Source organism: Nyctibius grandis, chromosome 3, assembly GCF_013368605.1.
Source record: "Nyctibius grandis isolate bNycGra1 chromosome 3, bNycGra1.pri, whole genome shotgun sequence".
Lineage (NCBI taxonomy): Eukaryota > Metazoa > Chordata > Aves > Nyctibiiformes > Nyctibiidae > Nyctibius > Nyctibius grandis.
The window spans coordinates 3,221,295-3,238,003 of NC_090660.1; the positions used below are offsets into that span (position 1 = coordinate 3,221,295).

The following is a 16,709-nucleotide window of genomic DNA, read 5'->3' on the forward strand; positions in this document are numbered from 1 at the left end:
GAAACTGCTGGTGACTGCTGAGAAACGACTGATCCGTTTGTCATCAGCGACACAAACCAAATGCCACCTTACCCATGGGTATCACTGATGGGTTTGTGGAAGTGGCAGATGCTGAGGTACAGCTTGGCTAACGACGTTAACTCTCCGGCATGCATCAAAGGCGTGTCAGCCAAACTGGCAGAAAGAAACACTTCATGAGTTTCACTGGCATTGACTGGCTTCTCCACTAGGGTCGCAGATCAGTCAGCATGTCACTTTGCTGTTTGTCACAGTACATCACAGCTGTCCCGGGTCTTCATATACTCAACGTACTGATCATTGGACCACGAGCTACATAACAGTATATTAACCTTCAAAATAAACACCTGCCATCCCCCTCCTGCCCTGATGCAGCCATTAACTGTTCAGAGACACACAAACAGAAGGCTACTCATGAAGCAGAGACGAGATGGAGTTTCTTTAGGTGAATTCAGATATCTGCTGGTTTAATATTGTATTCCTTCCTCTGGAGCCTCAGTAGCTGAAATCCAGACACATTTTTTATTCTTTATGCATCATCTCTGACATCAATATGAACTGACTTCAGCAGGTATGATGCCAAGAGGAATGAAAATCAGTGTTATGAGCAACAGATGGCCAAGAGTCTGTTGAATTTGAAAGGTAAATAGGCCCAGTTAGGCTTTTTAAACATTTTTATTTCTTTATTTAGAAGAACATACCCTGCATTCTTCCATATTTGGTCTGACAGGAAGAACTTTCATCACAAATATCACGCAAGCCAAGAATGAGAATAACAGTATAAGATGGCTCATTTATGTACTAGTTATGTTTTGAATGTGAACAAATTATAAAGTATTCCAGATTTTTTAATCTTTTATTGAATCAGCTAAAAACAACAATTTTGTGATCCGATTACTAGTTTGGTGTATAAGCTAATATGTGTGAGAGCACTCCTAAGTGCCCACTGAGGAAATACTTTTCTTTTTGTTTTGTTACAGTTTTTATTTTGGTAGAGATTATATTATTATTAAGCAATAATTATGCATGTTTAACTGGATAACATTCAGCTTCTAAACACACTTAAATCATTCATCTAACTTCCAAAGGCATACAGAAATTTTTTTAATTAAATTAAATTTTTTACTGGCCATGGTAGTTAAAAAATTGTGCAAATATGCTTTTTAAATATAATACAATAGGTTATAATACCCTGACAAAGTTTCTAGTTCTGAAAATGCCAGCACATTTCTTTTAAGTAAAGTTTAATTATGTCTTCATGATATTTTATATTGATAACTAAAACTTACAGTGACGTGACCAAAATATTGCACTGAGACAAGATTTGAAAAGTTTGATTAATGTAACTAGCCACAAGTCTGACCACATACATTAATGTCTTGGGCTTTTAAAACAGGTCTGATCCGGTTAGGAAAAAAGATCTCTTTCTAATATATTAAATATTCATAAGATCCGTACTCTATGCTTTAGATACATAGACATTCTCTTAGCTTCAAAATGTCCTGGCTTTCTGAAGTATTGTAAATATTACTGTATGTGGATGTTATTGGGGGGGGGGGGCGTAATCTAGGCCAGATCTGTTAATCTCGGAGCCCCTTACAATAATTTTATAACTCGGCTTAGACCCAGCTAAATAACATTTTCTGTTAATGATTCCTCAGTAATCTACCTGACTAATATGATTCGGACTTTCAAACTGTATGCTTAAAATTTAATTTCAATTTTTTTAATAGAGTGGATCTGGCTTCCATCAGAATTCTTTGTTCTTTCGTTGTCAGCACTGACGTTAGTCAAAGTACCTTTGCCTCAGCTTTATAGCTGGCTCCCAGAAGCACAGCAGAGGCAGGGTGCTTAGCTGGATTGTCCACTTCACTCTGGTTGCTCTAGAAAGTACGATGCTCCTGCAGTATAACACCTTCTAAGGTCTGGCCACAACCTCAGTGATAACCGTGTGGTTTTGTACTTGGGCTTCCTTCTTTGTATTTGTTGCAGCAGTCACTGTTACTCATTGCCAGCTTAAGAGAACCTACTTCACTGAGTAACTTTGCCACCTCCAGAGCTAAGGCAAAGACAAACAATGCTATAGACCATTAACAGGAAGCAATAGAGCTGTGTCCAGGAAAGGGGGTCATAAAAACTATAAAAACCATAGGGAAACACTATAGATAAAACTTATAAATGACTCCTATATATTCATAAGTGGATTTTTACAGCACACCTCAAATACAATCAATAATTAGCTTCCAATAGGTTGCTAATCACCATCTGAAAAATTTCTGCTAATGTACTAGTAATTATTCACCAACTATGTATTCGAAGATATTAGTTATCCTTTATTTGTGGCAATGTAAATCACATAGTATCTGCATTTACTATTTGAATAACACACAGTGATGTGCATTCATGAAAAGTCCACGAAAGTGAGTGTCACATCTGTTCACCCTTTGGAAACTAGCTGTTTCTCTGAAAAGGCTGACATTTCTATTTCCTACCTTACCATGTGCACACAAAGCCACACCAGGCAGTCTCAGAAAATCCTTTCTGTAGCTTGGACAGCCTGCTCTGTTACCTGAAGTCTCTGAGTAATGCTGTGACCATCCTGAAAATCCCAGTTGAAAGGATCTAACATTTTTTTTCTGAATACTTGTTTAGAGCACTTTTGTCAGTCTTACGATTTCAGGAAAACTCCATTGAAAGCCTGAAGGTTCCAGAATCCTCTCAATAAGTAAACACAGATCAGGAGCATCCTTTGGAAAATACGATTTAAAATGTAAAAACTCTTGCAAATGTCAAAAATATCTAGAACAATTATCTACACTACACACCTGTGGCATAATTTAGTATGAACTGCAGATGGATTTAACAGCTGAAAAGGTTCATCAGTTAATTTCTTTGACATGTGATGGAATAGACAGAAATTCAGCAACCTGAGATTTGTTCTAACTTGCGTGACAATAGCTGCAAGAAAAGTGGCAAAGGCTGTCACATCACTTTCATATGTTGTTTTTCATCTTAGCATAAACAGATGGGATTTTAAACTTCCTGCGTTGCAGTCTTGTCACCAAGGAGTAACAGGGAAATAAACAAATTTTCTATTGCTCTGCTGCTGAAATGGCAGTATTTTTTGGCTTGAAGTACAACATCCTTCTTTACTGTTAATCAGCATAGCTTTGTTGCATAATGCAGATGATCTGCCTTCTATATTAAAATAAATTACTAGGCTCCATATCTTTCTACCACCAACCAACGGGTTCTGTCTGCTTATGTCTTTCCTCTGGCTGATTCGAATTTTTTTTTCCCCAGAGTGGAATGAACTTTTTGCAATATAGCACAGAGAAAACAACATAGATTCATGGTGGCTTTTTTACTTTGTCTAGATGAAATACATAGTAAGTACATGTGGTTGCATTTTGACTTTGGTGAATCACTTTTACCTGTGAATCATTGTTAGCACCTAGCATGTTTCACAAGTGTAACTGCTCATATACACTCTTGAGATGCTTTCTATCATGACTTATAATACCTACATCCAACTTTTTAAAGCGAAGCAATTTGATGTGTAGAATCCATGTATTACTAGGATTTTTCATAGCAGGTTGTTGGATTTTGTCTGACCTGATTAAAGATGTCATCTTGGCATCATCATGTGAACAATAACAAAAGAAAAAGAAGGCTACAGAAGGAAAAAAGTAAACTGAGTGAAACAGTAGGTGTAAAATCCCTGCACTTAATTATTTTTAATTTATTATTTCCATTCAAAGTGAAGTTCCATCTATATTTGTAGAAAATTTTCTTCTCTGCAAAGTTCATTTGATTTAATCGCTTTGGTTAGGTCTATGTGAACATGCCACAGTGTTCTCAGATTCTCCTTTTTTTTCCAAATGTGTAAAATTTGTGTTTTCTACAGAGCACTTATGACCCAATAAAACCATCCCTTAGGCTAGCAGCTCCCTAGGATTTTTTTGTATCTGACTCTTCTAAAAATATCCAGTCCACTTTGTCTCAAGAAAATTTCATGGTCATTGTAAGTTGTCAGCTTTCTGGACTAATTCATTCTGAGGATACTTTTACTTAAGTGACCATATGCTTACCAGCCCTAATGGAGTGCTAGAGCTCTGACTCCTGAACTCTACTAACAGAAGAAGAGAGCTTTACAGTTACAGAATCAACCAGGTTGGAAGAGCCCTCTGGGACCATCGAGTCCAACCGTTGCCCTGACACCACCATGTCAACGAGACCATGGCACTAAGTGCCATGTCCAGTCTTTTCTTAAACACGTCCAGAGATGGTGACTCCACCACCTCCCTGGGCAGCCCAATCCAATGTCTAATAACCCTTTCTGAAAAGAAATTCTTCCTAATGTCCAACCTGAACCTCCCCTGGCGAAGCTTGAGGCTGTGTCCTCTTGTCCTATCGCTAGTTGCCTGGGAGAAGAGGCCGACTCCCACTTCACTACAACCTCCCTTCAGGTAGTTGTAGACTGCAATAAGGTCACCTCTGAGTCTCCTCCAGGCTAAACAACCCCAGCTCCCTCAGCCGTTCCTCGTAGGTCAGACCCTCCAGACCCTTCACCAGCTTGGTCGCCCTCCTCTGGACTCGCTCCAGTTAATGTGTAGGGCATGTGAAAACTTTTCCAGCTACTCAGACAAACTCTCTCCTTTGCTAGCACACAGCAAGCAAAAATGTATTTGACAAAATTGTTCTAATTTGAAATTCCCCGGGTTAGGCATCTGAGTCCATAGCTGGGCACACACTGATGATTTCTGCTTTCAAATTGGTGGCTGCCAGCTTCTACCGAGGAACTTAACTAGAGATCTGAATGCATAACTTGGGCTTTTCAGGTTTTAACACCTCCGATAGACCTTAGCAGATTTGATTAAACAGGTAGACACACAGCCTTTTGATGGAAGCTCTAGCTTGCATCTGGACAGGGGCTGATCTGTGCCTTAGACTTTGCATTGCACAAGTGCTTGGAATATACACACCTCGACACTGGAAGTAGACTGCTGGTGTTTACCACTCAGCAAACACAGACAGAGGAATGATGCTTGTGTTGCAGAGTGTGTTGCTCTACATCTTCTTCAGGATTGTTTCTGCAGTTGCTGTGAAGCTGCTTGTGCATCATCATCAGTGTGACAGCCCTCAGCTTGGGCTGTCAGTGATGGTGGAATTAGCTATGTGCTCTAACATCGTTCTCTCTTCTTTATCTTCCTCCAGAAAGGTGGAATCTGTAGAAGGGAGAAATGTAGGGCACTGGTGTAAGATTTTCTCTGTTACTGATCTCCTAGAAATTGTTTTAGTCTTCACAGCTGCTACAAACTTTTTCTACACCTGTGTCAAAGAAGCGGCCACACCATTCTGAATGTGAAGGGTTTGTCTTATAAAAGCTGTATTATTTATTGGTAAAAATCACTGGTATACTTTCCTGACAGACAGCTGAGGTGTGATAAGCGAAATGTATCATAACAGCAGTAGAAAAGGATGGAAAAGCAAATGTCTGATGATTTTAACTGTAAGAAGAAAAAAAAAAAAAGATTTGCTTACCTATCTCAGGACAAAATGGCTTGCAGATAGTAATGGAACAAACCTACGACCTAGAGACATGGTCCTGCCTGCCTGAAGATAGAAAGTGCAGATAGGCATAGTGCTACAGAATTTATGGTTTCTGTAAATGTGTTTTTGAATGTCATCAGTATCTTCTTTCCCATGCCATTTTAAGCACTGCAATTGAATATAGTCAGGGGAACAACAGTCTGCTGCTGTTTCTGAGAATCCCAGATAAGCGCCAGTGAATCCCTTACCAGAGTATTACACGAGATTCAAACACTGGGGTGTTTTCCCAGAATTTTAATCAGAGCGTGTTTGTTTCCTGCATACTTAAAGATGCTCACAAAGCTGTAGACAGTCTGGCTGCTTTCAGAGTGCTCTGTTAGAAAATCCCAGCTCTTAACCTTACTTGCCAGCTGTGTTGCAGCAAACAACCAACCTTTCCTAATATTATGAAGCAAATAAACAGTGAACAGAATAAGAGATGATCCCAAGGGTCAAAAAGAAGTGTGAAAGTAAAATGCATTGGCAAAATGAGCTGGAATGAGAATGCTGCAGTCCGGCTTTCCTGTAATGCTGGCCTGGAGCAAGTTCAGAGAAAAGGCAGACTGAAAGACATTTCTTTTGTTTTTTTTTTTAAAGTCTGTTTTAAGAGACTGTACTGCATTTCTTGCCTTTATCAGAGGCTTACAACAAGGTGACTTAACTTAAATATTCCACTCAGAAGTTCACTGTGTCAAAAATGTTGTACTGCTGTAAAAGTAATAATAAAAAAGGGACGTGATTTGTGAGATGAGAGATAATTCCTTTGGTTTATTTTTGATATTGTGTATATATAATAGTAGAATGGAAAATCCTCAGTCCCAGTGCAGAATCTAATGAAGAACAGTAGCTATGTGTTCCACACGTTTTCATAGCATCACACAGTAGCTGAATTTGAAGGGGCCTTTGGAGGTCATGTGGTCGACCTCCCTCCTCAAAGCCAGGCCAACTTCACAGTTAGTTCCACTGTTGAAACTGCAGGTTCCTCAGGGCAACTTGTCTGAGTGAGTGCTGAGTGTTGCCCTGGCTGGAGGTTGGGCAGCCTCTCTGGGCAGCCTGCTCCAGCACATGATCATCCTCACAGTTAAAACTTCTGTTCCTTGTATCGAATAGGAATTGCCCTTGGTCCAGCCTATGTTCGTTGCCTCTTGTGCTTTTTCTGAGCATTTTTGGGATGAGTCTGGTTGGCTGAAGATAGCAATTAGATCACAGAATCACAGAATCAACCAGGTTGGAAGAGACCTCTGGGATCGTCGAGTCCAACCGTTGCCCTGACACCACCCTGTCAACTAGACCATGGCACTAAGTGCCATGTCCTGTCTTTTCTTAAACACATCCAGAGATGGTGACTCCACCACCTCCCTGGGCAGCCTCCTTAGCCTTCTTTTCTTCCTGCTAAATTAACTGAATTCCCTCAGGTTCTTCTCCTGTGTGATATACTTTAGAACCCTAATTGTTTTGGTGAACCTTTGCTGGACTCACTCCAGTTTGTCACTGTTTTTCTTGTACTGGGGAGACTAGAAGTAGACACACTACTCCATTTTTTTTCAGTGACCTGAGTTGAAAAACTTCTATTTGACCCCAAGATAGCTGGAAACTGCCCCTGTATTTCCAACACACGAAGGGCGTATACTATTGATATATTATCTGCTGATAACATTTATAAATGAAAAGAACAGTTGGAGGTATGAGCGAAAAATGTTTTACCTACTTCTTTGAAGATATAGTCAGGAAAATGCATGAAAATATGTGTTTGAGGAAAAGTCACGTTGGTGGCAGGGCCACACTGGCTGAACCAAACTATATTCATTCCAAGTTTTCAAGTTGCAGGTTGTTCTCGGAAACGCTTCTCTTATAAGAAGTTTGCACCAAGGAAAGTCCAAATCATCTCTTTTCACAGGACTTCAAATCCTTGTAGGAGGATATAGGCGTGACCATATGATGACCTTCCTCAGTCATGCCTTCTTGAAACTTTTGCTAGTAAGATGTTCTACCTATTCTTTGCTAGTCTTGCACCTTTGCGGTGGCATTTCCATAATGAAGGCTGTCAGGCAGCTTCTGTAGGACTCTCTACTTATTTAAGAGCATCTTTTCCAGCCAATCTAATGGAGACCTAAAACCAAAGTTGTTGACCTAGTTAATGCAATGTCCACAGTGAAAGGTTTGAGCAAAGAAAGAGTTAATGATCTCTTGAGAAATGGTCCACCTCTAAACTTCTGTGTAGTCCTTTTTTATCTGTGTCTTAAAAAAAATGAAGCAAAATGCAAAACTGGAGGGAGTTTCAAGGAAGTTGCTCATTTTTGTTGTATCAGAAGGTTGATAGGGAGACTGAGTAAAATATATAGTACTTCTAGAGGAATTATGGCTGCATTAGGAAAATTTGTAAGTGGAGTACCTGTCCAAAAAGTATGTTTTAGCTGTTGGGAATGGTAGGTCAAAAGCTGATCATATCTGCCATACTCAAGCCTAACAACTATCTACTTGATGTCCTTAGGAGTACCTAAGGGATGATTAGTATGTGAATATCCTTGTACAGTATCTTCTATGCAGTTATTCCAATACAGTAGTAAGTCTTCGGCCAGAAAGCCCTCAGAAGAAAGGCTTCATGTTGGGAATCTCTTCACAGAGACTTTTTTTTAAACTGTCACTTATACAAGTGATCACACACTAGATGCACTAGTGTCCTTTTAGATTCCAGCTGATGACCGTGCAGGACAGTGCTGGTGATGCTAGCTGGCATATACATATACATAACAAATGCTTCCAGTTTACTTCCTTCTTTATTCCTTGATCATCAAAGTAATGATGTAAACTGCTCTAGTAAATCATAGCATTGTGAAGACTGGACAGCAAATCCTCAGTGCCATTTGTGGGTTTTAAAGCATTTGAATAAAGTTTTTGGAGAGTGATTTGCTCTGTCTTTTGTACCTAGGAACACGAGGGACCAAATCTTCTGTGCTGCTTTATTTTGCTGTTCCAGAAAAGATTACTTTTGCAAGCTTAAATTCCCATAGTGTGGTGGCATGGGGTCCTTCCACGTTTCCCATGAACACTGCTTTACACATTCTATATGCCAGGAGCATGAATAAGATTGGTATAAGTACTGAGGGTAGAATAAAGGATCACTCTTATTCTGATCTGTGAAAGCATCTGTACTTGTGCTAGGGGGTTCCTAAAGTCAGCAAGAGTTAAATACATGCTTAAGAGTTAACTAAGAAAATATTTGTCCTTGCTGAACTGGGAGCTCCATGGTAAAAGGAACAGATTATACCCAACCCTTTGAGAATATTCCTCTGTGGTATAACACTTCTTGCTTTGAAGAAATAAGATGCAAGATATAACTTCAGTGCCTTACAGCCTCCTTTTAGGGCATGTATATAAGTGTATCTTTAAAGCAAAAGCTATCCTCTTCTGATTTTAATGGGCTTACCAGTGGCTGAAGTAACAAAATGAGGAAATAAGAAAAAGACTGAAATTATGTTTTTTTAATGTCAATTAATAAAAATGTTAATTTCTTTCTTATTTTTTCCTGTATTTTTCCAGAATTTATTTTAAGGTTAAAGAAATACAAATATTGCCTCTTTTACGAGTTTGTCATTAATATGCTTATTTTATAGTCTACACTTCTATGTAGAAAACAGTTTGCAAAATGTTAAGTATATGTTTAAATACTGTCTGTTCAATAGATTTTTTTCTATCTCAGGTTAAAAAAAGATGAAGTAATCTTCATCTGCAAATATACGATGTTTATCAAAGCGCATTGCTTCTTGATTAGAATATTGCTTTGTTCTGACCACTAGATGGTAGAAGTGTCTGCGGGTATGTCTGTCTGCAGGGGAATTTAATGACACAGTTATAAATATTATTCTTCTGTCCAACAGATATTTCCTGGACTGATTCTCTCAGACATTAAGCCTGCCAAAAGAATGAAGTTCAAGACGGTCTGCTACCTGCTTGTTCAACTCATGCACTGTCGTAAGATGTTCAAAGCGGAGATCCCTTTCTCCAACGTCATGACGTGTGAGGATGACGATAAGGTAATCCCTGTGGGCTCTTTGGGCATCGGTTCCAGGGCCACATCAAGCAGACCTGCTCTGACAGCATATGGGCTGACCTGACCAACTGATAGAGGAGTTTCTGGTGTTTCTGCTGGAGCTAGAGCTATCTAGGGCCCACAGCCTTCTCACAGTAAAGATGAAGCTTAATTATAACAGGCGTCAAATCTGGAACTCCTCTTGAACAACCCAGCGCAGGTGGCCTATGTGGCTTCTGTTAAGGGCTTCCTTCACAGGAATTAGTTTCTGAGGCTTTTTCTGCAATTAACAAGAGCTGTTCTTTTACATCATGAGTTCATTACAGTCTGAAGATGATGGCAGCAAATGCAAAATAATAGAATAATTTTGTATCTCTAGATGGTTCTCTAAAATATGAAAGGCAACTGATTAGCCAAAAACTTCTTAGTCCCTAATATAAATCTTAAGTACAAAAGTCCCTAACAAAAGTATGAATCCTACTTTCTTGAATGACTTGCAATGCCATAACTCAAAATTGCTTTATAGGCCAGAAGCATGGTTTGCTTCCTTTTCTGTGTGTGGATCTACCCAGAAATTTATGGAGAAAAGCCTTTTGAAGTTTTGGATGAAAATAGTCATTCCGTTTTCTGTGCCAGCGGGTGGCAATATTACATGGGTCACTCCACCAGTGCTCCAAAGCAGGGCATGTGTGTGTTGGAATCAGTAATTAATCTTGACTTATTGTTCCACCTTTTTTTTAAAATAATGTACATTTATTGAGGATTTCGTCTAAATCTTACTTTCAGAAATCATTCTAACGTTTATATTTTGGATTTTACATGTGCTTGTGTTTCTTCTGTGGGAAAAGGGGAGAAATATCCATTAGTTCCGTTAAAACACGGTTTCAGTGAAGACTTTCAGAAACTCCAGATTTTATTTTGAAATTGGCCATATAAAAGGCCTTCCAACTGTGAATTAGTACTGTTCTTTGAGTAGTTTAAAAAAGTATCCCACACATTCTTTGAAGCACGTGCAATACTTTACAATGTCTTGTGTATATATGTGTATAAATATGGTAGTATACGCAGAAAATCCCAACATAGGTTTGCTAGGGATCTGATGAAAATTTTCTCGTGTCAGAACATTTGCAGTGAAGTTCTACAGTGCCATCTTTAACTGAACCAGTTGTCCTGAGCTTTTGTATCTGTTACGTAACATTTATCGTGGAGCATGGCATATGATTTTAATATAAATACACTAAGTTGCAATGCACGGTTTCTTCAGAGTTATCAGTCCTCAAATAATGTAAAACAAGCTACGGCTATAAAGGCTGTGAAGCCAGCACATCACTGTGTTATGTATTTATTTATTTTCTGAAAAAATAGAAATACTAGATCTTTATCATGTATAAGACATAAGTCTACTGTGTGAAATAATAATAGAGATAAAATAAGAGTTCTAGTGAAACTAATTATGTGAGCAACAGCTATTTTGATTAAGCACAGTAACTTCAACCCTATTTCAAAATGACAGAATAGATAATATAATTTATTCCACATATCAGAATAACTCCCGTCGTCTACCCTCATTCCAGATTTTAAAGCAAAGAAGCATTTTCTCTTTTTTTTTGATGCTGTTTTGCTTACCCCTATTATTATCCTATAGGCTTAAATTTGGATTATAAAAAAATCCCCAGAGATGTACTTTCTGCTGCACCTTAAGCAATACGTATGCTAAGTAATTGTTGTTTATGAAGAGCAAAATTGTGTATTCCTGACAATATTGCTGAAAGCACTCAATTTCCCTACAAACTTGTGGGACAAATGTCATCTGCAAGAGAACAACTTTGTCTCTGTTTAGAAACTATTAAAACAGTTGTTTGGCTGACAATTTAAGATTTCTATTATGGTTAACAGAACCCAGAAGATGGGATTTGAAAACTCTAATCCATGTATGTCCACAAAATTATTTTTCATGTTGAAACAACTATTTCTTACATCACAGACAACAACTAATGGGATCTGATAGTTTGAAGAAAATTGTTTCAAGTAGCCTCATAGTTGTTTACAGAATCACAGAATCAATCAGGTTGGAAGAGCCCTCTGGGATCATCGAGTCCAACCGTTGCCCTGACACCACCATGTCAACGAGACCATGGCACTAAGTGCCATGTCCAGGCTTTTCTTAAACACATCCAGAGATGGTGACTCCACCACCTCCCTGGACAGCCCATTCCAATGTCTAATAACCCTTTCTGAAAAGAAATTCTTCCTAATGTCCAACCTGACCCTCCCCTGGCAAAGCTTGAGGCTGTGTCCTCTTGTCCTATCGCTAGTTGCCTGGGAGAAGAGGCCGACTCCCACTTCACTACAACCTCCCTTCAGGTAGTTGTAGACTGCACTAAGGTCACCTCTGAGCCTCCTCTTCTCCAGGCTAAACACCCCCAGCTCCCTCAGCCGTTCCTCGTAGGTCAGACCCTCCAGACCCTTCCCCAGCTTGGTCGCCCTCCTCTGGACTCGCTCCAACACCTCAACATCTTTCTTGAAGTGCGGGGCCCAGAACTGGACACAATGCTGGTATAACCTGCTCTCTACATATAAAGCCAGCAAAACAGGACTTGGAAAGTTATTTTATATTTGCTAGGGTCCATTCTTTGCGATCAGAAAACTAAGGTATCAGTCAGCAGTTCATCCTTCCCACTGTTCAAAAGTATTCAGGTGTAACATACATATAAGCTGTGTAAGCTAATGAGCTGCTGTAGTCCACTGTTTGTTCACTGATGATAATCTCATGAGAACGACTTCTTGGGGGATAAGACAGGAAACTGCCATTCCTGCAGAATTACTTCAATAGCGATCACTACCTCTTTTTACCGTCTGGTTTAAAAGGTTATTTTGTAGTTTAGCCTTTAAAGAGTGGGCTGTTAAGTACTGACTGCTCTGAAGAGATAAATTTTGTATGCTTTTGTAACAGCTTGCTGACAGACCCTACTGATGATATCCTGAGCAGACTTGTCATTTCATAATGTTTCGAATTGTCTTCCTGAACTCTACAGATGTTAAATAAAAAAGTATTCCTTTCACAGTATAAAAATAGTACAGCTTGCCTGAGCTTGGTTGTCAAAACTCTTCTGGGAAGTGAGGCTTGACCCCTTTTGAGGTGAAAAGGATATTCAATTGATGTGTCTCTCTTCCTGCTCCATGTGCTAACCATTAGGTGACTGTTCTTTCTTTTACAAGATTGGCCTACATTTTTTCTCACTGTGTTTAAAAAATGCTGCATCTACAAGAGTATTTTGTGAAGGCCCTGATCCTTTCAGTGTACTGGGACATGTGCAGTCATACTGGTGCAGATCTAGCCATAACGATTTAGCTTACTAAACCTTCTGTGCCGTCAACTGAAGGTTACCACCAGTGTGGGTGAGATGCTGGTCACTGTCTTCCGAGTGCTGTGAAAAGTGAGACAGATTGTCTAAAATCCCTTTCAGATATGCTCTGGGTTAAATCTTTAGCACTGAAAAGGGCTATGAGTGATCACCTTGTCAGCTGTGCTATCTCAGCCATGGAGGAATTAACCCCAGTGAGGCACAGGTTAGCTGTGATAATTTATTAGACTGCTCCATCTGGATCTGCAAGTGCAATTAAGGCATACCCAAGAGGTCTTGACAACAGAGCCACTTGGGTGAGTTAAAGATAGGAACACTTGAGATTTCAGACCCTCTGAAGCCACATATGGTCATTGTGCAAGAGGTTAAGGGAAATTATCTTTTCAAAATATATATTGTTACCTAGACAGTCTTGGACAGTAGGACTTTTATTGTATCATGAAAAGCCTGGTTATCTTGTCTTCAAGATGTCCAGAGCTCTGTGTCTTCCATCAAGAAAAAAAATTCTAATTATTTTTCTAGGTAAAGTCACACTGATTGGGATCAAACTGATTACTTCCTCAGTGGCAGAGAAGTGGCAGAGCAGTATGTGAAGAGAATTTCTGCAGATGAGGATTGAAATCCTGGAATGCAGTGGGGGGTTTTCTTGTTGATTTTAATCAAATGGGGTTTCAGCTAAGGAGTTTTTAAAAGACAGCAATCACACAGAGATAAGATCTCTGTCTTTTGTAGTTGCTCTGCTCTAATGAATTCCTCATCCTGGCTGTGAGCTTGAGATAAATTGAACAGCAATGAAAAATTTCAGTGTAAATAAAACCTGTGCTTCTCTCTTCTTTTGTGCTACAGAGGAGAGCATTAAGGACAGCCTCTGAAAAACTCAGGAATCGTTCCTCTTTTTCTACCAATGTTGTATACAACACTCCAGGAACTCGAGTAAACAGATACATCAGCCGTTTGATAGAGGCCCGGCAAACTGAGTCTGAGATGGCTGACTTGAACTTCATTACCCTGAAGTATAAGCAAATTGAGCGTGAAAATAAAGTAAGTATTTTTAAAATTATTTTTACCGATTTCGCTGACCATGAGCCAACTAGCATTGCTTTTTTGTTTGTTGTTTTGACAATATTTAAATTCTACTCACTATCTTTAAATAATCCTCTGGACTGTCTCTCAGTTAAGAGGGAGATATTATCTCTGCCTTCTGTGGAAGCACTTGGAGGGGATAAAAAGAATCACAGAATCAATCAGGTTGGAAGAGACCTCTGGGATCATCGAGTCCAACCATTGCCCTGACACCACCATGGCAACTAGACCATGGCACCAAGTGCCATGTCCAGTCTTCTCTTAAACACATCTAGAGATGGTGACTCCACCACCTCCCTGGGCAGCCCCTTCCAATGTCTAATGACCCTTTCTGAGAAGAAATTCTTCCTAATGTCCAACCTGAACCTCCCCTGGTGAAGCTTGAGGCTATGTCCTCTTGTCCTAAAAGAAAAGAAAGATCAGTATCTTTCTACTCATCAAGATCCTCCCTCAGAAAATTACACATCCCGTGTTTTGGCCTTCCATTTGCTTCTCCAAACTGCCTGACCTGCATCACCTCTTTGATGCTGTCTCATGGCAATGTGGCTGCCTACTGACTCATCTGCTCTGGAGAAGCATGAATGACAGAAGGATGCTTCTCTCTGCATATGTAGCCTAATAAGTATTGCTCCCATCAATCCTAGAAAATATAAAAAAACCTTAAATCTCTGGGCAAGGTTGTGATCTTATGCCAGTGTGACTGTGCTGAAAGCAGTGGACTTACTCCAGACTTATAAGCATACATATAAACTAACAAAGTAGAGCTGTTTTTTCCTACTTTGTATGGGTTTTGTTTGTAAATACAAATTGTTTTAATTGGAAAAAAAAAAGCCTTTGGTTTATGTGTTTGAAAAAGCAAAAGTGATATGATTTTGGATTAATTTGGCAGTAGCATTTATTTTTCAACTGTAAGTCACTTCGTAGTCTAAGATTTCACGTCACTACTGTTTCGAGTCAGAAGGCTGTGTGCCACATTGGATTAAATTTTTTTTAAGGTCTCTAACATTAACTTTGATTTCAGGTTTCCACAGTAATTTATTATTTAATGTTAGTTGTTTTCTTTTAAAATAGAAAATCTTTGGATGTATGAGATTGAAATTTGGATCTTTCTGAGAAAACACTCATACGTTCCCACACCTGAAAAGTGTTCTGTTGTAAGGACTGTGGCTTAGTGGAATCAGGGACAGTAACTGCTCAAAACTGAGCCCATGTCTCTCATTAGCAGCTACCTCCAGCCCACCCATTAGTGTCCTGTCCTGAGCAGCTGAGGTGACAGGACTCGTTGAAGGCAGCACCAAGGGCATTTTGGCCTTTTTTTTGTGATGACTAAGTGGAGAGGAGGGAGTGCCACCTCCTTCTGGTTCAAAATGGCTGAATCCTTTTTGCTCTGAAAGATAAACTTATGTCTGTGCCTAACCCAGATTTGACTAGTTATAGGGTGAAAACTAAACAGCTAGGCCAACAGGTGCATATGAAACAGAAGGCTATCAAGGAAAATCTTGTGTAGACTTGCCTCATCTTTTTTTTTTCATGTGAATTAAGCAATGATTATTTGTATGTTTGTGAAATGGGTAGGGGCTTGTTTTATTTTAGGCTATGGTTCTTTCTTACTGAGAATGGACAAGCGTGGGTGGCTGGGTGTATAAAATGCTCACTATCTTCATTTCTTCTTTTTTTTAACAGTACCACCAGCTTCAGGATGAGTACTTCACCAGTGCTGTAGTTCTCTCACTAATTCTAGCTGCCTTATTTGGCCTTGTCTACCTTCTAATAATACCACAGTAAGTTTCTGTCTTTTGCCATTATAATTCAAAGTGGAATATCTTCAAGCATCCTGCACAGGTCAAAACATCAATGTCTTTGGAATGGGAATTAGCACCCAGGTCGGTATCTTCTCAAACAGGAGATTCTCTGTTTGTGCACCCTCAGTCTAACTGTTATCTCTTCCATTTGGCCAAAGGAGCCACATTTTGCTATCTTACTTAAAACAATTTCTTCCCTGTTTTCTCTCTTTTGTATTTCTTTTTGTTTTTCTCTTTTTTTTTCTTTTGGGAGAAGGATGCACTTAGAAGACAAAAACACTGAAATCTGCTTAACTTATTTAAAGCATTTCTGCACTGCAAACAAAGGTGTTACTGCAACTTTTCTAAATGTATTTGTGCTGGCCTTGGACGACGTACTTCAGGTATTGATAGCAACATAACACTATACAGAGCTTAATGAGAACTAGGTACTGAAGTATCCATCTGGCTTTTCAACCTAAATTTATAGCCTGCATTGAGGTTTTTGGTATCAATGCTATCACTGCACAAACTGCCTAGCACATAGTTCGGCCATTCCCACATGAGTTGCAGTCAAACCTTGGTTGCACTAAAGCAGACATAACCAAATACTCATGATCTATTTGGGGAGTGTCCGATGCCTGTTGTTGAGTGATATAGTTTAGTGATTGCTTCATATTTTATCAATTCTACGTCAATACTAATTAAAAAAAATAATTAGACTTCACTTTCAAATCTAGGGATTATAATATGTAGATATAATTGTGTTCAAGGTATACAAATGAGTAGTAATAAGCTTTTTCAGATAAGAATATCAAAACATTCAAAATAAGCTTCACT

General features: G+C 39.1%; 1 protein-coding gene across 1 annotated transcript in view; it reads left to right on the forward strand.

Moving 5' to 3' along the window:
- Window positions 1–16,709, forward strand: part of ADCY1 (adenylate cyclase 1) — a 156,819-nt gene that overhangs the window by 107,980 nt on the left and 32,130 nt on the right. Inside the window, exons 8-10 of the mRNA XM_068396464.1 lie at window positions 9,489–9,644; window positions 13,852–14,046; window positions 15,772–15,869. Coding sequence (XP_068252565.1) covers window positions 9,489–9,644; window positions 13,852–14,046; window positions 15,772–15,869 — 449 coding nt within the window. The remainder of the gene's footprint in view (window positions 1–9,488; window positions 9,645–13,851; window positions 14,047–15,771; window positions 15,870–16,709) is intronic.